This window comes from Haemorhous mexicanus, chromosome 3 (assembly GCF_027477595.1).
Source record: "Haemorhous mexicanus isolate bHaeMex1 chromosome 3, bHaeMex1.pri, whole genome shotgun sequence".
Lineage (NCBI taxonomy): Eukaryota > Metazoa > Chordata > Aves > Passeriformes > Fringillidae > Haemorhous > Haemorhous mexicanus.
Window position 1 is genome coordinate 12,705,176 of NC_082343.1, and position 19,363 is coordinate 12,724,538.

General features: G+C 39.5%; 1 protein-coding gene across 2 annotated transcripts in view; it reads right to left on the reverse strand.

Annotated features, from left to right (window-relative positions):
* Nucleotides 1-2,714: 2,714 nt before the first annotated feature.
* The window catches only part of MSH2 (mutS homolog 2), a 45,730-nt gene continuing 29,081 nt past the window's right edge, over nucleotides 2,715-19,363 (reverse strand). For both annotated transcript variants that reach the window (XM_059840848.1, XM_059840849.1), the window contains 9 exons: nucleotides 18,849-18,958; nucleotides 16,714-16,837; nucleotides 15,525-15,675; nucleotides 13,204-13,301; nucleotides 11,916-12,161; nucleotides 10,231-10,435; nucleotides 9,177-9,424; nucleotides 5,161-5,333; nucleotides 2,715-3,120 (listed from right to left, as the gene is read on the reverse strand). In XM_059840848.1, the coding sequence (XP_059696831.1) occupies nucleotides 2,950-3,120; nucleotides 5,161-5,333; nucleotides 9,177-9,424; nucleotides 10,231-10,435; nucleotides 11,916-12,161; nucleotides 13,204-13,301; nucleotides 15,525-15,675; nucleotides 16,714-16,837; nucleotides 18,849-18,958 (1,526 nt within the window). In that variant the 3' untranslated portion in view covers nucleotides 2,715-2,949. The remainder of the gene's footprint in view (nucleotides 3,121-5,160; nucleotides 5,334-9,176; nucleotides 9,425-10,230; nucleotides 10,436-11,915; nucleotides 12,162-13,203; nucleotides 13,302-15,524; nucleotides 15,676-16,713; nucleotides 16,838-18,848; nucleotides 18,959-19,363) is intronic.

The window sequence follows — 19,363 nt, forward strand, 5'->3', positions numbered from 1 at the left end:
TCTCAGGTGAATGAGCAGAGAACCTTGCATCTTTATTGAAGGCTAAAACTGCACGGCCTCACCCCTCCTCAACAGCCTCGTTAGTTTCCCTCAGAACTCTGACAATCTTTGCATCCCTGGCACAGCTCTGCAATAAGCAGACAAGTTGTGGGATTGCTCCTGCCCCATAGGTCCATTTCTGAACAAAAAGCTAAATTGGAACCAGCAAAAATAGCCACCCCGCCTGCTCAGATGAAATCACAGTACCTGAAACCCACTTTGCCAGCAGCACTGGCATATGGAGACTTAACCCTGCCTGTCTCCTCCTGCCTATATCCAGCAGCAGAGGGAGGGGGAAGTGTAGTGTAGAAGAGGAAAACAGTTCAAAAGATTACCTTTAAAATCTTGTTAACTTGCACCTTTCTTCCTTGTGAGTGTTGAAGGGCATGAGAAAACCTGAATCTTCTTTGCTGCAGACACATGAGACCCTTTCTGAAGCACACAGGAGATGCTGCCCTGAGCTGGCCCATCACTCCGGAGTAACACATGAGCACCTTTCACACTCAGACAGGCAAATCTGGCCACACAGGAACACCTCTATCAGCTCCAACTGCAATACAAAAATAAAAGCAGCCTGTCCTCAGCACACTGCAGACACACGGAACTGAGGCACTGCACCCAGAAAGGGAAGAGTGGACACAAAGAACATGAAGGGAATAAGGGAAGCAGAGAATTGGCCCCTCTTGCTGGTGGCAGCTCAGTGAGGAGCTCCTTGGCTAAGCAGACACTTAAAAGTGCACACAGGGTCAGAGGGACAACAGAGAAATTCCTGGAAGAGATGACCTCTGGTGGTTTTATGCCTGTTCTCTTGGTTACATGGACATTACATTGAGCAAGGGGCATCTCTGCTCAGACCACAGGGATCTCAGCATGCACAGGAAGAGGCTGGCAGTACCAGCCATTCCAGTCTCACAGGAACTGCCCCTTTCTAGCAATACCTGAAGCAGTTTGAACCAACATTTTTGGATACTTTGGTGGTTGAAACAATCAAAATTGCAAAAACATACATCGTTACTTTATGCAAGAGATTTTTTTCATTCTGATGCTTTTCCAGACCATGCATTAACTGTGCTGTTTGTAAATGCTAATCTGTTTTTATCTCTGTAAGCAAAATGCAATTTAATTTAATGGCCAGAAAGGTGTTATGCAGCACTCCAACCTCTCAAACAAGCCTTTAGTGCTTTTGTAAAGCAGATCTAATATGTCCCAGTCCTGGTCTAAGTACAGGCATTATCCAACAGCAAACTGAACATCACACCTCTTTTATGACTATTTAAATGTTTAAATGCAGACCACTGCAACACATTAATCCCTGACACAGCACTGTAGCACAGCTTTAACAACAGCACTGCTGTCCCCAGCACATACCCACTGATGCAATCTCTGAACACAGCAAGTTTGCCTAACATCTTCAGCATGATTTTACTTCTATTATCTCCTGCGACAAACAACTTTTCCCATTAGTCTTTCAACGCTGACAGTTTTAAATATAGGTAGTATTCTTCAGTTACAATTAAAATGCTAAATTTCAAGGAGAAAATAAACTTGTACCAGCATGCTTTCAAACTGCCTCAATGACAGAAGAACATCAGATAAAAATCAATGTATTCTTACTTTGTAGACAGCCTTCACTAATCATGATCAGCTCACATTCCAGTTGAAATGTAACTTCACCCCAGCCTTTGTTTCCATTACAAAACCAAAACTCAGGCAGGAAGAGCAGGCCTGTAGTGTATTTGACTCAAACATTACCATTCACATAGCAAACAAAAAAAAATTCCTCCCACCCAATCACCCACCTCAGCCCTCCCAAGACCTGTGCAGGTACACACACAAAAAATCTCTGACAAACCACGGAGACATCTGCTTGGAAAAGACCAAAGATTATGGAATCCAACCATTAACCCAGCACTGCCAGGGCCACCACTGGGCCATGTCCCTGAGTGCCACATCCAATACCTCCAGGGTGGTGATTCCAACACTTCTCCAGGTGGCTGTTCCATGCTTTGACAACCCTTTTGGGGAAGAAGTGTTTCTTAATACCCAATCTAAAACTCCTCTGGTGCAATCTGAGGCCGTTTCTTCTTGTCCTCTCACTTGCTGCCTGGGAGAAGAGACCAATCCCCACCTGGCTACACCCTCCTTCCAGGGACTTGTAGAGAGGGATAAGGTCTCCCTTGAGCCTCCTTTGGTCCAGGCTGAGCCCCCCCAGCTGCTCCTCATCAGACTTGTGCTCCAGACCCTTCTCCAGCTCCACTGTCCTTCTCTGGAGTCTCTCCAGCACCTCAGGGTGTTTCCTGTAGTGAGAGACACAGAACTGGACACAGCACTGGAGGTGTGGCCTCAGCAGTGCCAAGTGCAAGGGGACAATCCCTGCCCTGGTCCTGCTGGCCACACTCTTGCTGACACAGGCCAGGATGCCACTGGCCCTCCTGGCTACCTGGACACACTTAGATGGATTTTTTCTAATGGAGCACTAACATAGCTTTACTAAATCTTCAGTGAATTAATTAATGTAATTGCATCACACAAAAAAGAATCATGGCCTAGGACAAAGATTTTATGTACATACTGCTGCTTTCCAAGGCTCTGGCAACTGTTTGACACCTCAGCTGCTAGACTTTCTAGCACACTTCTGGTAAAGCATTACACATTGTTTGTGCAGTCAATAGCACTCAATATGAAAAACCATTTTATTGCAAACTTCTAACAGGACAAAATGATCCCAACTAGAGCAGGAATCCGGCACGTAATGTGCTCAGAATTTTTTACAAAATAATTACAATCCAAGAAAAAATGCCTACATAAATGAGCACAAGTATCATAAAGTATAAAAGCTACATGACAAGAAAATTATAGTTCTTTCAATACAAAATATGCTTCAGGGGCTGTATCCTCTTCTTGCACATTTCATGATGTAACTTTCGTTCGAGAAATTATTTCATTCACAAAACTGTTGTTCTTTGCCAGCACTTCATTTCTCAGCTGTTTCAACTTGACTTTGATGTCTTCTTCTGACATATCTGTCAGGGGCAATGCTTTCACTTGACAAAGAAAATCCTGAATTATCTTTTCACCTTCCTGAAATGGAGAGAAAGAAAAAGAAAACAGAAAAGGTGTTTAGATAGCAAGCAGGAATTTTCCAAATTCCCTATAGATACAAAGTATTGTTCATCAGCAGAAACCCAGTGCAGGCAAAAATCATGGTTATTTTTGTCCTTGCTATCAATTTCTGAACACCAGAACAAACCACTTACACTGGTACCAGAAGTTCTTTTTCCATGCATAAGCAAAAAGCACCAGTTGATCAGCATAAATACAGTATTTAACACTGCAATCTCCTTCAAGGTGTTCCACATTTAATTCCAGTGTGCAGCAATATGAGGTGAGCACTGCCAGCAGTAACAGGACCAGAATGGTCATATTACCCAAACTAGTTACTTTTAGAAGGGACTGTCAATCAAAAGCAATGCTTCAACATGCAAAAGGAAGGGACAAATTGTAACCAAGCAACTGCAGAGTGGCCGTCACCAAGGAGAACAGATGATAATTAAGCTTTTTGCATATGCTTTTACACAAACAGGCAAAGTGGAACTTCTAAACAATCTGACTTGAATAGCAAGAACAAACATTGCAATGAACAGTATTCAGAATCCCTGTATTGGAAACAACTGGTCCAGAATGCAGAAGTTTGTCCAGTCCTCTGCACTGTAGAATTCTACTGAAAAGTTCACAGAGTTTTCCTCTTATCATTTAAGACTGATGCAGTAGTTTTCAGTGCAGAATTTCCCAGAAAGTAATAGTACCCTTTTGCCTCTACATAGCATGTTAAGCAAGGCAGACAAATTCTCTGGGTGAGACATCTAAAGCTCTGCCATTCTATTGCCTAGAGGGTTTATGGTATATTTTGTATTACTGAAACACCCAGGAATAAACTGTATTTGTCACAAGTGTTTGCTACGTCAATTTAATTTACACCAACTTAGGACCATGCAGCCAGGTCCAACTGATCTAAAAATTCCTTCACCACAATGCCTGACACAGGAAAGGTAATAGTGGAGCAACTGAGGTAGCTGGAGGGGAAGCCTTCTGGCAGTAAAAGGCAAAACAAACCAGAGACTGTTAATCTAAAGCATCAGATCCACTTACTGAGCCAGGAACAACAAATGCAGTTGACCCATGAAACTGAAAATAAAGTAACAGGTAACAGCCTCTCTCTAGAGCAAAGGCTTTTTAAATGTAGGAAGTGTTCTGGATGTGGACTAACACTTCAAGGCTTCCACACACCGGAGTAGCTCTGAGGCTGCCAGAAGGAGATCAGGGAGGTACAAGGCTGTGGAGTTTCAAGCTGGCTGCTGGGACACAGAACCAAGCTCTGCAAGCAGGTTTGCATGCACACAGCAAGGAGGACCCAGCTACGCTGAACAAAAACCAGTGCAAGCCACAAAGCAGCAGCACTGGATTTCCCAGGAGGCTGCCACAGATGCCATTGTCAGGGCTCTTGACCCGGCAACAAGACAACACAGGATATTCTGTGAAAGCTTCCTGCAGCCTTTGTTTTCCTCTACACTACTTGCAAAGGAAGCTTCTTTAAAGAAACTTAGCTTTGTGACACCTGTAAATCAGGTGTAAATCAGCCATTCCAGGTACTGATTGCTGTGTTCTTTGGTATGATCAGCTTCTGAGCTGTGACAGTTCTCATGGGACACCGAAGGGCACAAAGGAGAAGGCTGGGTATTCAGCTTTCCTCTGGTGTGAACAGATCTGATCACGCTGGGCTCCAAGAACACCATGGCACCAATGAACACTCAGACAAGGGGGAGCAAAACCATGTGTGACCCAACTGCAGAGCTAAGAATATTCTACACAATGGTAACAAAAGCTGAATCTTAAATCTGTGTTTTCAGATAAAATTCTTGCCTACATTAACTTGAAATTAATCTAAATCAAACTCACTACCCCTGAACATCTCTTCAACTCCTAAGAAACATCGTAGCCAAGACATTTTGCAATGGAAAAATACATTACAGGGTAATTATCCTCAGGCTTTGGGGGAATCTGAATCCTTAGACAATTTTGCTTCAGCAATTCAAATTTAAAAAAATATTTCTGACAGCAAACCTCTCTTTCTCTGTATAATTTCTTGGCTGGTGGTTCTCCTTCGGATTCCTTGGACTTGCCAATGTTTTGAAACTCCTCCAGCTCCAATGCTTTCTCTCTTGCACTTTCTATCACATGTTTTGGGAAAGCCGCCAACTCTGCTACATGTATTCCAAAACTCTGGTCACAAACACCTGGATGCAGAAAAAAAACCCAGGTAAGAATTCTTAGAAGACCATACGGCTACACAGAGATTATATGGACATGCTTGTAATAGTTCTCTGTTCTGAAAAATTAGGTGCGTGACATTATTTGGTTCTCCTCAACACTTTCTGATTTCCCTTTTCTACTAAAAATGATAACACAAAGAATATGCTCTTATTTAATTAAGCTCTATTACAGCAGTAATTGCAGAGCTCTAAAGTGCTTCAAGAAGAAATGGAAAACTCTTCAGATGAAGAGAATTTCCCTCTAGTATTTGAATCAAATCAAAGAATGATTTTTATTAAAGTATTTCGGCACAGTCTGTAGAATACTGCGCATGTTTTTAATAGGTATCTCTGACATTTACTCTATACCTATATAAATATATATATGTGTGTGTATAGATAAATATTAATATTATCAATCAACTCTCTCCTTCTTTGCATCTGTACCACATAATTCCTCAGTCTCCAGGAGTCATCTTTAATTATATCAAAATCTTTCAACTGTAATTTCACCCTTATTTCAATTAATACACTGTTTATAACGTGTTCGAGAAAAGTCCTCTTAATTGCTCAGAATATGTAAATTATACACAGTTACATAAAACAATTTTCACTTCAGTATCAAAAGCCCTCTCATAAAAATCTATCAACACTTATTTGTTTACATTATCATAATTACATTTGTCCTCCCACAGATATTGCTACATCCTTTTAATTCTGGTCTCCAGCAAGGAGTTAAGAATAAATTAATTAGTTAACAAAAAAAAACAGCTGTCATTTTGCAAGTGCAATCATCTATTAAACACCAGGTAATCAAAGAATAGGCAAAGGAAAACTTAGTATTTAGACTTTTTCTGTTTTATTAACCCTATAATCTCTCAGGTTTCTTAAAGGAAATGAACCCATTTAAGCAGGAATTAATCTTCTTGATTTTGTTTTAAAAAGACACACATGCCCAGACCCAGAGCTAACTCAGTTCTCAGCTCAGAGAATCCTGAGCAGAGGCCTGGAGAACAGTACTTCATGTGTCTCCTCTTCTGGTGATTTTGTCACTCCTGAAGCATAAAGACATGGTTGAAAACACTGTATAGGAGGTCCTTGTCATGCTTTTGAGGTCTGGTTATACATTTCAAACTACATCAAACCTACTATTTGTTTCAAAACACAGCTGTATCTGAGCTGCCTACATGCACATCCCTGATGGAGCAATATAACAACCCCAAAAGGGAAAGAGCACAACACTAAATGCAGAAACTTTGGTGAGAAATGGACATCTGATTGGAGACCAGGTAGTTAAAGATGAAGATTTCATAGTGTTGCATCTCCTCTGACAGAGGTTTAAGTAGATACATAAAAATATTTGTGATCCCATGCTCAACTGCACTTCCAAGAAAACGGATGGAACGAAAAGACATTTTGTGTACTAAGAAAAGATGTGTATGACTAAAAATGGCAGAACTGATTGAAGAAAAATATGAAACCGGGCTTCTACAGTTCTTATCATGACCAGAATGGCTGAATTGATACAGGTTTTAAAAACAAAAGGAATGGGTTGAAGAAAGAGAACCCACCCAACTGCCTGGGGAATACTGGGAGCCTTTATTGTAGGAGCTCCTGTTCCAAAGGATGTAGAAGGTTTTGATCTAGTGTGTACTGACTCCCTCCTCAACCAACATGCTCAAACTAAGGCACCTAAAGATGGCTTGTTGGCAGACTCTGTACACCACCATCTCTTGCTGCACAAAAACCACTTGGTATCCATGTACACTTGCAGCAGTTTATGACTATTTTTATTCTGTTCCAATGCCACACTAAGTCACCTTTTAAGCACCAATTTGAGCATGAACCTTCACTTTGTGGAAGGAGCTCCACATGGCTGGAGAAGATGGGGAACAGCAAACTAGGAAAGAACCACAGACCCCTTCTCTCCAGTGGGCCTGGCTGGGAACCAGAGCCATGGCAATTTGGAGTAATATTCAAGCAAAAACTGGGCATTCCTTAGGAGCACTATTTCTGCTCCTGCTGTGATTCCCCTTGCTCAGAGCAGTCTCCCACAGCTTTATAGAAAAGTACCCAAAACCTAACTGCAAGATTACAGCCAGAGGGGAACACAAAATTAGAAGTGATCATACATGTAATCTACGGGCAAGAAATGAAGTAATTTAATGGATTTAAAACCAGAAGAAATGAGTAAGAAATAGGCAGTTAATAATGTCACAGGAGTAAAACCAGCAAGGTATCAGATCCAGGATAGCCAGAGTGCTCTACAGTAACCCTGCTCTACCCATTCAAGTGTTACCTAAGTCATTCCTCCACTGTGGAACTCAGAAGAGGAAAATTAAGAGGTACACAGAGTAAGAAGGAGTACTCTGCCCACATTTTAAATCAAAATCTTAGACCAGAGGTTGCCAACCAAACTGAAATACTCTAGTGAGAACAATCCAAAATCACTGTACAGTTCACAACTAAATTAGAATGCCATAAATGGGCACACCTTGCAAGCCAGTTACAGCTCAGCTTTATTTAGCAATAAATACAGGCTCCTGCTGAAGGGAACAAAAACAAATGATGGGGATATAGGGAAGCAGGAGGAATAAATTAAATTTATACCTAATTAAAAATTGTTTAATTTAATACTGAAAGGAATAACTGGATCCACTAAAAGACTTTAATTAAATACATCTAACTGAAATTATACGAACAAAACAGGCTACTTGTTGTTTTATTGTGATGCCATTTGCTAAAAATTACCCTTATGATTTTTCCTTCACCAAACTGCTGTATAAACTGGGCAACATAAGACTATGTCTTATTACAATTAAATAGGCATTATTTTAAAATGTCAGCACATAAAAGGTGAACTCATTCCTTTTAAAAGAACAGTTTAAGAAATGTAAGTCTTTTCCATCAGCAGGTTAAAGTAGCTGTTCTAGGAAAACAGAAAATAACCTTCTGGAACCCTTTTCTTTGTCTTTAAAAAAGAAAAAGGGAGCAACTCAAAAGCATCAACCTGAGTGGCAGAAATAGCCTAGACAGCTTAAGAAATTATCATTAACATCATCACCTCCTGTGTTCACACATGGACAGTGCTCCTGTCACACACACTATCCATGGACAGAGAAAAAAAAAAATATATATATTAAACCACAAGCCTGGAGTTTGACACAAATTTTGGGGGAGGGAATTTTTTTTTCCATCAATGCTGGAACCTTGGTTACTGAGAAATTTTGACTTTCTGTGCTGACAAGCACTGACCCTCAAGAGAACACTGCAATTAACCTGAAGCTGTACAGAAAGCTTCCAAAATTGAATAATAGAACTAGGATTATAAGTGTGTAGTTTGAATAGAAATGTGTAATATCACATAGCGAAAAACTTAGAATTTTAAGATTTTGAATATAGTAATATATATAAAACAAAAGTTTTAGAGCAGAAGCTAGTCCTTCTTTTTCACCTTCTTCTTCATGAGTTTAAGTAATGTTGTGTAATTAGATAAAAAAGTCCCTATTGAGGGTCACAAGTAGTTAGTTATTAAATTAAAAATAAAAATAATTTAAGTGTCATTTCTTAATTAAACAGTTTATCCTTAAAAGACCTTCTAGAAAGAGAAATACAGCTCCATTTTTTAATTAGTAAAGCACTGCAGAACTCACAACTTCTAAGACTGTAGTATTAATAAAATCTAACAAACATCTAAATCCGAATAAAAACACTATCTCACACATTTAATCCCAACCTTAACAATAAAAAACCCCAAAACAAAACAAAACCTCCACACATGAAGATTTTTCTCTCTCAGGGCAACACAAAGCTGAGACCCAGCCTTACCTTCCTTGACACGATAAAGCATGGTGAGTGTGTCATCGCTGGTCAGAGCAGTGACATGGAGGTTATTTACTGTTGGCACCTGGTCAGCAAGAGCTGTGAGCTCATGGAAGTGTGTAGCAAACATGGCAAACCCACAGATTTTGCTGGCAATGTATTCTGAGATAGCCCAGGCTAAGCCAAAGCCATCGTAGGTGGAAGTTCCTCTTCCCAGCTCATCAATGATTATCAGGGAGTTTTCAGTTGCTGTCCTAAAAACACAAGAGCATTTGTTCACATTTGGTAGCAGCATGAACTCTGGATATTGGAGTATCACAAGTTATGCTGTGGATGCAGAGCATGGAAGAGGCAAAAGACATTTCTTATTAACAAATATAGTGCAGACACAGCATCACACAGATCATTCCACACTAGGTTCTTGGTCCCATTTAAACTTTGGCCTCTTGGCAGCAACTCTGTATTGACCACTGGAATAAACAGAAGGCTACCTCCATAACTTATGCACCAGCTAAAAAGAACTTCAGATTCTCTATTGTATTTGCATTCCCCCCAGATGAAGGAAGGGATGACGAATCTGACTCCATGTTCTCAGAAGGCTAATTTATTATTTTATGATACTATATTAAAGAATACTATACTAAACTATACTAAAAAATACAGAAGGGATACTTACAGAAGGCTAAAAAGATAATAATGAAAAAATGTAATTCTCCCCAGATCCCTGACACAGCTTGGCCTGATTGGCCAAATGAGACAAAATAATTCACACCAGAAACCGATGAAACAATCACCTGCTGGATAAACAATCTCCAAACACATTCCACATGAGCAAAACAGAGGAGAGGCAAATGACATAATTATTGTTTTCATTTTTCTCTGAGGCTTCTCAGCTTCCCAGGAGAAAAATCCTGGGCAAAGGGATTTTTCAGAAAACGTGAATGTGGCAATTCTCCACTAAGAGTCCCCAGAAAAGAAAAATCTCAAATGCACCTCTTTTAGAGCACCTCCTTTCCCATCAACCCCAACCAAGACAGTCAAACAAAAGCATAGGACTTGCCTGAGGATTGAGGCAGTTTCCAGCATCTCAGCCATGAAAGTAGACACTCCTTTGAGCTGGCTGTCTCCTGCTCCCACCCGAGCCAGGATACAATCCACAATGGTTATTTCTGCAGACTCACAGGGCACAAAACACCCGATCTGGGCCATGAGAACAATCACCCCTGTCTGTCGGATGTATGTTGATTTTCCTCCCATGTTAGGTCCTAAAGAAGAAATTTTTCAAAAATTAATTGAGAAAGCATCATCTTTTTACAATTCAACAGTTTTTTTAAAGGAGAACAGGTTCTAAATTAGAACAAAGAGTGTTTAAATTTATTACTCTCTTGCCAGAAAAGAGCAGCAGACTTGTCTAACAGGTGCAACAGGTGGCTCCAGGGCTAACAAGGCTTGCTTGTTTGTCTTACTGAATGCTTCTTTTTCAAAAGAAAGGTGATCACAGAAAATCAGGGGCATTCATAAGTTTTGGGATTTTTCAAAAGTATAAGCAGTCATCTAAAGCATGTGTTCATACCTAAAACTAATGAGCTTTAAATTAAAAAATTATCAGTATTTATTTCTACTTAAGAATTGTAATAATTTGTTTTTACCTCAAGCAACTATTAAAATTTCTCTGTAAAAATGAAACAGCTTAGTTACAGAGTGGGTACAAGCTAATGGGTCACTCAGAATCAGCAAACCCAGATATTAAGCAGCTAATTGTAACTGAAATACAAATGAAATAAAAAGCATGATCCAGAAAACTGATAATTAAAGCCAATTTTACACTTTTGCTAACCAGAAAAAGAAGCGTGTTACCATGCATTAATTCAGATTTTTGATTTTTTTTTTTTGATTATGTAAGAAGTGCTCATTAATCATTCTCTAATTTCAGATCTTTGCTACTCAGAACGTCTGTTAAGGACATCTGGATGGAAATTAAGATTCAATTAAATCTATAAACACTAAAAATGTTTTAGTATGTAGTAAAATTATCTTAATTACACCAGAGAAAAGGGTAAAAAATGGTACAGTCATTGAAACATGTTTTGGATTTAAAATCAACTTTAGTACTTCACAAAGAAAACACTAACAAAGAACAATTGATGCCAAGTGGAATTTTCCAAATCACTTCAGCAGGGTCAGGCTTTCCAGCTCCTGAGGTTGCCTGGCTTGTAAAGTTACATTCACTAAGGTCTTACTTTAAGGAAGGACTAATTTCTTATTTTCTACTGTCCAGGAGCCTCTCTTTTCTTCATAAATGACTCTGTAAATTAGTGATCACCTTCTCCAAACAGTGCACTACAACTAAAATTACAATAACCAATTCCAGTTAGTTTGGATGATGAGAACTATGCTTGTGTGTACAGAAACACATAGAATATCCACAGTCAATGGTAACATTTCACATGAACACTGTGGACACTTTTTAAAAAAATATAATCAAAAATAGCAATAAATAATAGCTTACAAATACCCTCCCTTCTTTTCCAGAGCCAAATCTTACTCCCCATGCAGAAAGATGGTAAGTCAGTAGCTGCTTGCCCTTCATGAGATAAATTATTCTGACAGAATTTTATTAGGTTGCCAATTTGTTTTGCCTGTTGTTGGTTGGTTTCTTTTCTTTTTAAAAAGACATCATTATTGGAAATACTCGAGACATTTACAAAGTAAATAACAAACAAAGAAGAGAACAGCAATATTTACCAGTAATAATGTGGAACATCTGCTTGCCCTTCTCAAAGGTGATGTCATTGGGGATGAAGGCCACCTCGTCCTGCACCTCGATGCAGGGGTGCCGGGCCCCTCTCAGCACCATCCTGCCCTGGCCCTTCTCCAGCACCACCGGCCGCACGTAGGGCACCGGGGCCCCGTTGGACACGTGGGCAAAGCTGACAATGGCATCCAGCTGGGCTATCACATCGTTCATGGTCTGGATGGGCTCTGCATAACCTGGTTTGCACAGAGGAGATGGAAGCTCAGTGCCATTAGCTATTCTTCTGCTCCTGCTGAGAAGGTACCTTGAAGCCTACACTGAGCAATACACCAAGTTAATTCATCTGCAGTAACAATTGTCTTCAAGAGGAAAGTCGCCTCCTGGGAGAGTCTAGGATGCAATCCTGAAGTTCCCATGCCTTGAATACCAAGGAGACTTCCTCAGACTAAGGAAAGGAGGAGGTGAGGCCCATGTTGATTATTTTCCTCATCTGGAAATCCAGTAAGTTTCCTTCATGAATAATACACGGCACTCTGATGCTCATGCAAGCAAAGACACTTCAGACACAGCACAGACACTTCAGACACAGCAGCCATCTGTGTTTGTGTGGGAGAGGTCTGTCAGATACAGAGCCTGTGACACCAGACTAGATGGCCCAGCATCCCCAGTATCAGCTTTTGAAGTTTTGGTGTTCGGTTTCCTTCTGTGAAAGGGATGAGGGACTGGATCTACAGCCCAAATTCCCCACTGTCTCTTCTGCTTTTGGAGAAGGATAGTAAAGAATGCCCTGTAAACAGGCAATCTTGGAGCAAAATATATGGAAATAACTTAGGAAACCAGTAATTTTTATTGCCATATAAGCAGTGACTAACTTGATCTTGTACAGCATATCAATGTTCTTAGACCTCAGGCCCCACTCCTTCAGCTCTCTTTTGTCCTTTACCTCTTCTGCTGTCTGGGTGAAGATGACCAGAGTCAGGGAGGTAGGTGGAGGATAGATGTGGCCTTTATGGCCTTAATTTTGTTCCTATTATGGGATTAGCATTTGCACACACCTCATCACTGCACATCTGCAGCAATGCCAGAAAAGGGGTCTGGTGACAGAGGACAATTCATATTTCAAACTTTCAACAGCTGTCTGAAAGCCACACCTCACTTTTGACACCAATTATTTGGGCAATATTACAATTTTTCTCTGTGAAACACCCTCAAAGAAACAGCAAGTCCCCCCATCCCAGAACTCCAGACTGTGACACAGATCAACAGTGGCATACTCACCTGAAGCAATGTTAATGATTTCCTTAACAATTGCATCCTGAGCCTCTTCATACTCTTCCCTGTTCTTTATATACTCATCATTGATGGCACTCAGTTTGCTGTGAACAGAACAAGAGTATTTAGAAGCTGTGATGCTCTGCCTTCACCTACAGTGCCAAACTTTTGGCCTCCTCATCTGAGTCTATTCCAAGTGTCCCCAGCTGTTTTTAACAGCAAGGTTCAGCACAAAGACCACAAAGCAACTGACCAACAATTCAGCCACACCAAGGCAGCCTAAAGATTAATTCCAAGTCTAAGATCACCCATAAGGGCCAAACCAGAAATTCTAGCAACAACACATGACATCATCTATGTTTGTTACAGAACTGCTGTGTGATAAGAACTAGCTCTTCAAACTGAATTTCTGGCTATTTTGCTACATTTTGCTGCTAAGCAACTGAGTAATCAGCCCAGAGTCCTACAACAGCCTTATCAGATCTGAAGGCATTGACTTCTCCCATTTAGTAAAACCCTAAGTTAATTACTGTCACTATGAACAGGTTCTGATCTTCCAACTAAGGCAGGCTGAAATAAAGACAAGAGCTTAAACAAGTTTTTGTTCTTCTCAAGCTTGTCTCCTAAACAAAGAACAAGAGCCTGAAAGACTGAATAAGAAACACACCCAAGTAGTGTGCCCACACTACAGGCAGAAGTCAGTCTTGTGCTTCAAGTACCACCTACAGAAGCAACTATAACTTATCTAAGCACAGAGAAGTCTTTTTTATTAGTGATGCACGGGCTGCCTCACTAAGGAAAAGTAACAGATGACAAAGTACAGGTTCTAAGTACATCTTCTCAGTTACAGAAAAGCCTAACTTAATCGTACATTTAGATTCACAACCAATCTGGAACCAGGAAAAAGCTGTTTTACATTTCAGGGATGTTTTTAAAAAATATCCTCTGAGTAAATGTTAAAACAAAATGCAATTAAGGCTTACACTTTGTTCATTTAACTAAATTGGTGTGAAATACACCAACATCTTGGCTGGTGTGAACCAGTATGTTTGCCCTCCTTTTCAAAGATAAGGATTGATAACTATGGAAGTGAATGATTAATAGAAAGCAGTCTCTACACCATCAAGAAGCTGAACACAAGCCAGCAGTGTGGCCCTTAGGCAGAGAAGGCCAAGCCCATGCTGGCTGCTCTAGCTAGAGTGGACTCAGCATGCTAAGAAAGTCATTCTTCCCCTCTACTCAGCACTCCTGAGATGACATCTCTAGTTTTGGGTTTTGCCTTCCCAACATTGAACCTGGAGCAGATGATCACCACAAAGGTTCAGGGCTGGAGCACGTGGCACACAAGGACCAGGCTGAGAGAATCTGGGGTCAGCCAGGAGGGAAGAGGCAACAGACTCTCCTTGGAGGTGCAGAGCAAAAGGAGGAGATCCTAAGATCCCAACTTTCTGCGAGGAAAATTCTCATTAGATCTGATCAGGAAAGTTTTCATAAACACTAATTCATCACTGGAACTTGTGCCCATGAGGCTGTGAAGAGGATGGGCACTTGGGCAAAGCCTTGGGCTAGCCCATCTAAGCTTGAGATAGGATCTAATTTCCAAGGTGCATCAGCTTTGAGTGAGGGGTAAGAAGCAGCCTTCAACCTAAGTTACTACCAATTCTGCACATGCAACTTTCTACTTTGTTTCCTCTGTGTAAAAACCCTGAAGAAGAGAGAAACATCTGATGACTGATACAGCCCCTGCTCCTGCTAAAAAGCTCTAAAGGAGCTAAAATTCAACAAAAAAATATAGACTATAGCTGATCTGTGTCAGAACTGCTGTCCAGACAAGGACACTCTGAAACAACCTTAATGACATTAGCCTGAAGACTTATTTTTTTTTTTAACAGCTCAATTAAAAGTGCCACAGAATTGAAGGTCAGGACTAACAGAAATTAGAGAGGATTTGGAACAAAGGGGGAAAAAAAGGTAATCAGCAGCAAAACTCTGCATGTCACATTTGGTGATAAACATAAATAGCTCTTTCCCTGCTGCAGCTTGTGTCTGTATAAACACTCACAGTAAAAGCAATTATGATACTTGCTGCAGCTAAAACAGAGAAATTAGCCCAAGTCAAAGGACCAAAAATAGACAACAGTTGGCAACATAAATGGGGAATTCAGCTTTTAACATAAACTCTAAGCCAGTCCTGCTCACTATTTCAATCTGTGACAAATTTAAAAACATGACAGTTTGTAGGGAATCCAATTTATCAGCATAATTATAAAGGAACAATTATATTATTTTCAGAACAGGCTTAAAAAACCACCAATATCATCTCATACCTGTTAGTAAATTTCACACCATTCTTCTGTGTATCAATGATTCCATATTTTGAATTGTTACGGAGAGCTTTTTCCTCCTTACAAGTTACCCTAAAGTGATGCCCAAACTGTGAATTTGTCTCCAGTTTGATACTTTTGCCAGCTTCCAAACCTTTCAGATGAAAAGAAAGAAAAAGAAACCAGCTGTATTATCACAAGTCCTGCAGCCTGTGCTATTCTTGCTCACAAGCCCTCAGTTCCCATGATTTAGCCTCTCTTACATGACCCAATTGAGTGGACCTGCTTTTGTTCTGTACAGCTAAGAGAAATACCTAGACCAAACACAAATATATGGATTCATTCTCTGCTCTTACTTTAAAATGCTCTCAAACTGCACATTCAAATGAGGCTCTCAATTATTGCTATGAATTCTCCAGGAAGCTGAAAAATGCAAGGACATTCTGCATTGCTGCTGTTAGCACAGGCCCCCTACTCTTGTGATCCTTCTGCTAACACAGTTCTGTTACAAGATTTCTCATTCTATCCCTACACAATCTTGACTTTCCTTCTTCTCATCCAGGTATCATCTTTACACTAAAAAAAAAAAATCAAAACAACAAAAAAAAACGCAAGCTCTAAAAGAAGTAACCCAAAGTAAGCATAGTGTTGCCAATTTTCCTTGGCATACTTGCATTAAAAGTTGGTGGCTTTTTCTTTTTCTTAAAGTTGCTCTTTCAATGCCCGATTCATCAGCTGCACATGGAATTTTCTGCACAGGGTAATCAACACTTTAAATGTCTCATTTGCTTATGAATTACATTTTGCAAGGAACATAAAAGAAAACAGAATGGACACTCAGGATAATGCACAGAAGGGGGGGAAGTCTCAGTGCAGGTCCTTAAAGAATGTAAAACAGAACTAGACTTAGCCAAGAGTTTGATGAGTTACAGCTCTACAGAATGGATTCTGCAACAAATATGATCATTTCTGAAATAATTTGGAATACTATTAAAAAAAAAATTAAGGGCAAATTATAAACCAAAATTCCCTCTGTTTTCAACAGCTTGTACTGCAACAACCAAAGCCCAACTCAATAACATAATACTGCAAACATCCTTTAACCCTTTAACTTCTTTATACCAGTTTTCATCACCTGATTGCAAAAGATTTCACAAAGGAGATGTGAATGAAAGGCAGCTCCAAACCCTACCTAGTTCTTTGGCTGCAGTCTTTAGCAAGGACTGCATTTTTTCTTCCAGTTCATTCATCTTCTCTCTTAATTCTGTTAAATTAGGATCAAAAGAAGCCTTGACAAGAAATTCATGATTTTCCACCTAGAGAAAAATAACAAGAAAAAATTTATATGAACATAAGCAATAAAAAATCTTCCTGATCATAAAGAGTGAAATGAATTTACTTAATAATTCCCACTCAATTTTTTATACATATATAATGTTGTCATGCAATGTTGTTTGTGATAGTTGGTGTCTGGTTCAACTGCAAAACAAACACATCTCAAATACTTGTTTTCTCACATAATGTACTTCAAACACACAAAATATACCAATTTAACAGACTCCTTTCTGCTGAAATGGAGCTGTCTGCACATTTATATGCAAACAAATGACTGAGCAGTAGGCAAGGCAAAAAGGGAAGCCAGAGGGAATGAAATTGTCATGTACAGGATCTGTCTGCTACCCTGGACTTGGGCAGCTAATCAAGACACACAGCATGGGGTGTTTCAAAACAAGAAGCCTTTGGAAACTGAACTTTCTGAATCAGTAATTTCTGCCCCAAAAGAGACTCCAGAGGCTTAGGAAGGAACCTACAGAGTGTCACTAAAAATCCTACCAATTTCAACCCAGCTCTTGAGTTCAAAAGCAGACACGGTTCCTTCTAAACTTAAATCTTCAGAGGCAAGGATGAAGCATTTCATCTTTTTGTTGTATTTCATCTTTTTCCTCTCCCTTCCCTGCACTTCCTTTGCCAGGTGGCTCTGTACCAAAAGCACCACCAAACTTTGAAGTTGCCCTGACTTGAGGAGGAGGTTGGAGTAGATGGTTTTTCAAAGGCCCCTTATGATTCTGTGATAAATAGGAATGGAAGTGACAATTTCTCAACTTTTATTACAGCTAGGTAAATGAATAACCATATCCCACGCTTTTTGAACTTAGAAGTTTCTTTTTATATTAGAATGGATTATTGACATAATTTAGTTGCTATGACAACCTATCCTTCAATTGCACTCGGAATAGAACTGCCTATTTTATTTGACCTCCCTCAAAATCCAAGAGGAATTTCAAGTCAAAGTTCAGATTCTAGTGTTCATAGGGACAAGGTTTATTCTTCTGCTAAAACCAGTGTTGGCTTATCTATAGACATTTTCCAGCACCTTGGAGGAGGGGAGAAATCAAACTTAACATGCCAGATTCTATGGGATTTGACTAAAAATAACTGACTTGTTATTCTGTTTAGAAGGACAACAAAACATTTTTAAAGTAGAACCTGAAAAGAAATTTCAAGAGCTGGACTATGAAGGGTGAAGGCTTAAACAGCTGTTACTTTTAAAGAAAACAGAGTCCCAGGGCACACAAACTGCATCAACAGATGGTCTGTAACTGGTATAAAGCTATAAATTTCTTCATTACCATACATCACAAATTAAAGCAATGTGTCAATCAAACAAATCCTTCCATAAACAGTAAAATGCAGTTGATAGATGCACAATACAAAGAAAGAAAAGGCAGTGCTCCTGCCTTTGGAGAAAAGTATGCATGTTCAAAATTTTTAACCCACTGCAGTTCTCACAAGTTCAACAAATGGCCCTCACTACCTTGTCTGGCACATATTCAGGTAGTTCTCTTATTTCTAGTCAGCTGAGACCTCCACTTAGGATAATCCTAACCCCTGGTTAATCAAAAAACCTGAAAATCCTAAAAGACTCCCCAAGTAATAAACAAACCCTGGGCTACATTCTGGATTTGAGACATATCACTGTAACTTTAAAAATGCTAAGTAGAGAAATGACAAAATTACTTCTCCACTTTTAATACTGATGAGATCTTTAAAAAATAGTTTCAGGTCCACAACATCAATGCACCCAAAGCATTTTTTCACTGGCTAGATAATTTCAGATAGTGGGTGAATATCCTGCTGAGTACCCTGATATATTAATAACAGCCTTCATGTATTTCTAAATGCAGCATACATTTCTATATACAGCTAAATTATCACTAGCTACTTAATACAAATGATCAATTACATTTAGTTCATATAGAGCAGATTGCAAAGCTCAATAAGCAACTTTAATTGCTGAGTAAACCCTGCCTACACAACATTTCATACCTTTTCCATGTCCAAGGTTGTTTCTATCATCTCCAGAAACTTTGAGAAGTCAGAGCAGATATCATTAAGAGGTGTTATAAATACAGCCAACAACAACATCTGGTGAGCTCCTGTTAGGAACAAACAAAAAAATATCATTCACAAACCCCCACAGATTTACCAGAATTCACTTATCCAAGATAAACAATACAACAGCTTAGCTGGTTAATTTTACAAAGACGGGCTATGACTATTTCACTGAAACACATGTACCTTTTCCTAAAATTGGCATTATCCCATCTACATTCTGATTAAGCTTGTACCTATTCTGTCACCTTTGTTCATAAGTGGGGGTATTAATCCCCTTCTACTGTGAGTAAAACAACAAACAACAGTATAAAAGCAAACCCATTGTCTGAATATTACCAATTCTTGCACATAAGTTGACATGCCTTGTGCAAAAAATGTAGGTCTTATCTCCCCCACTCACAGCTTTTATTTCTTCTTAATAAAGTATTACATAATACTGGGAATAT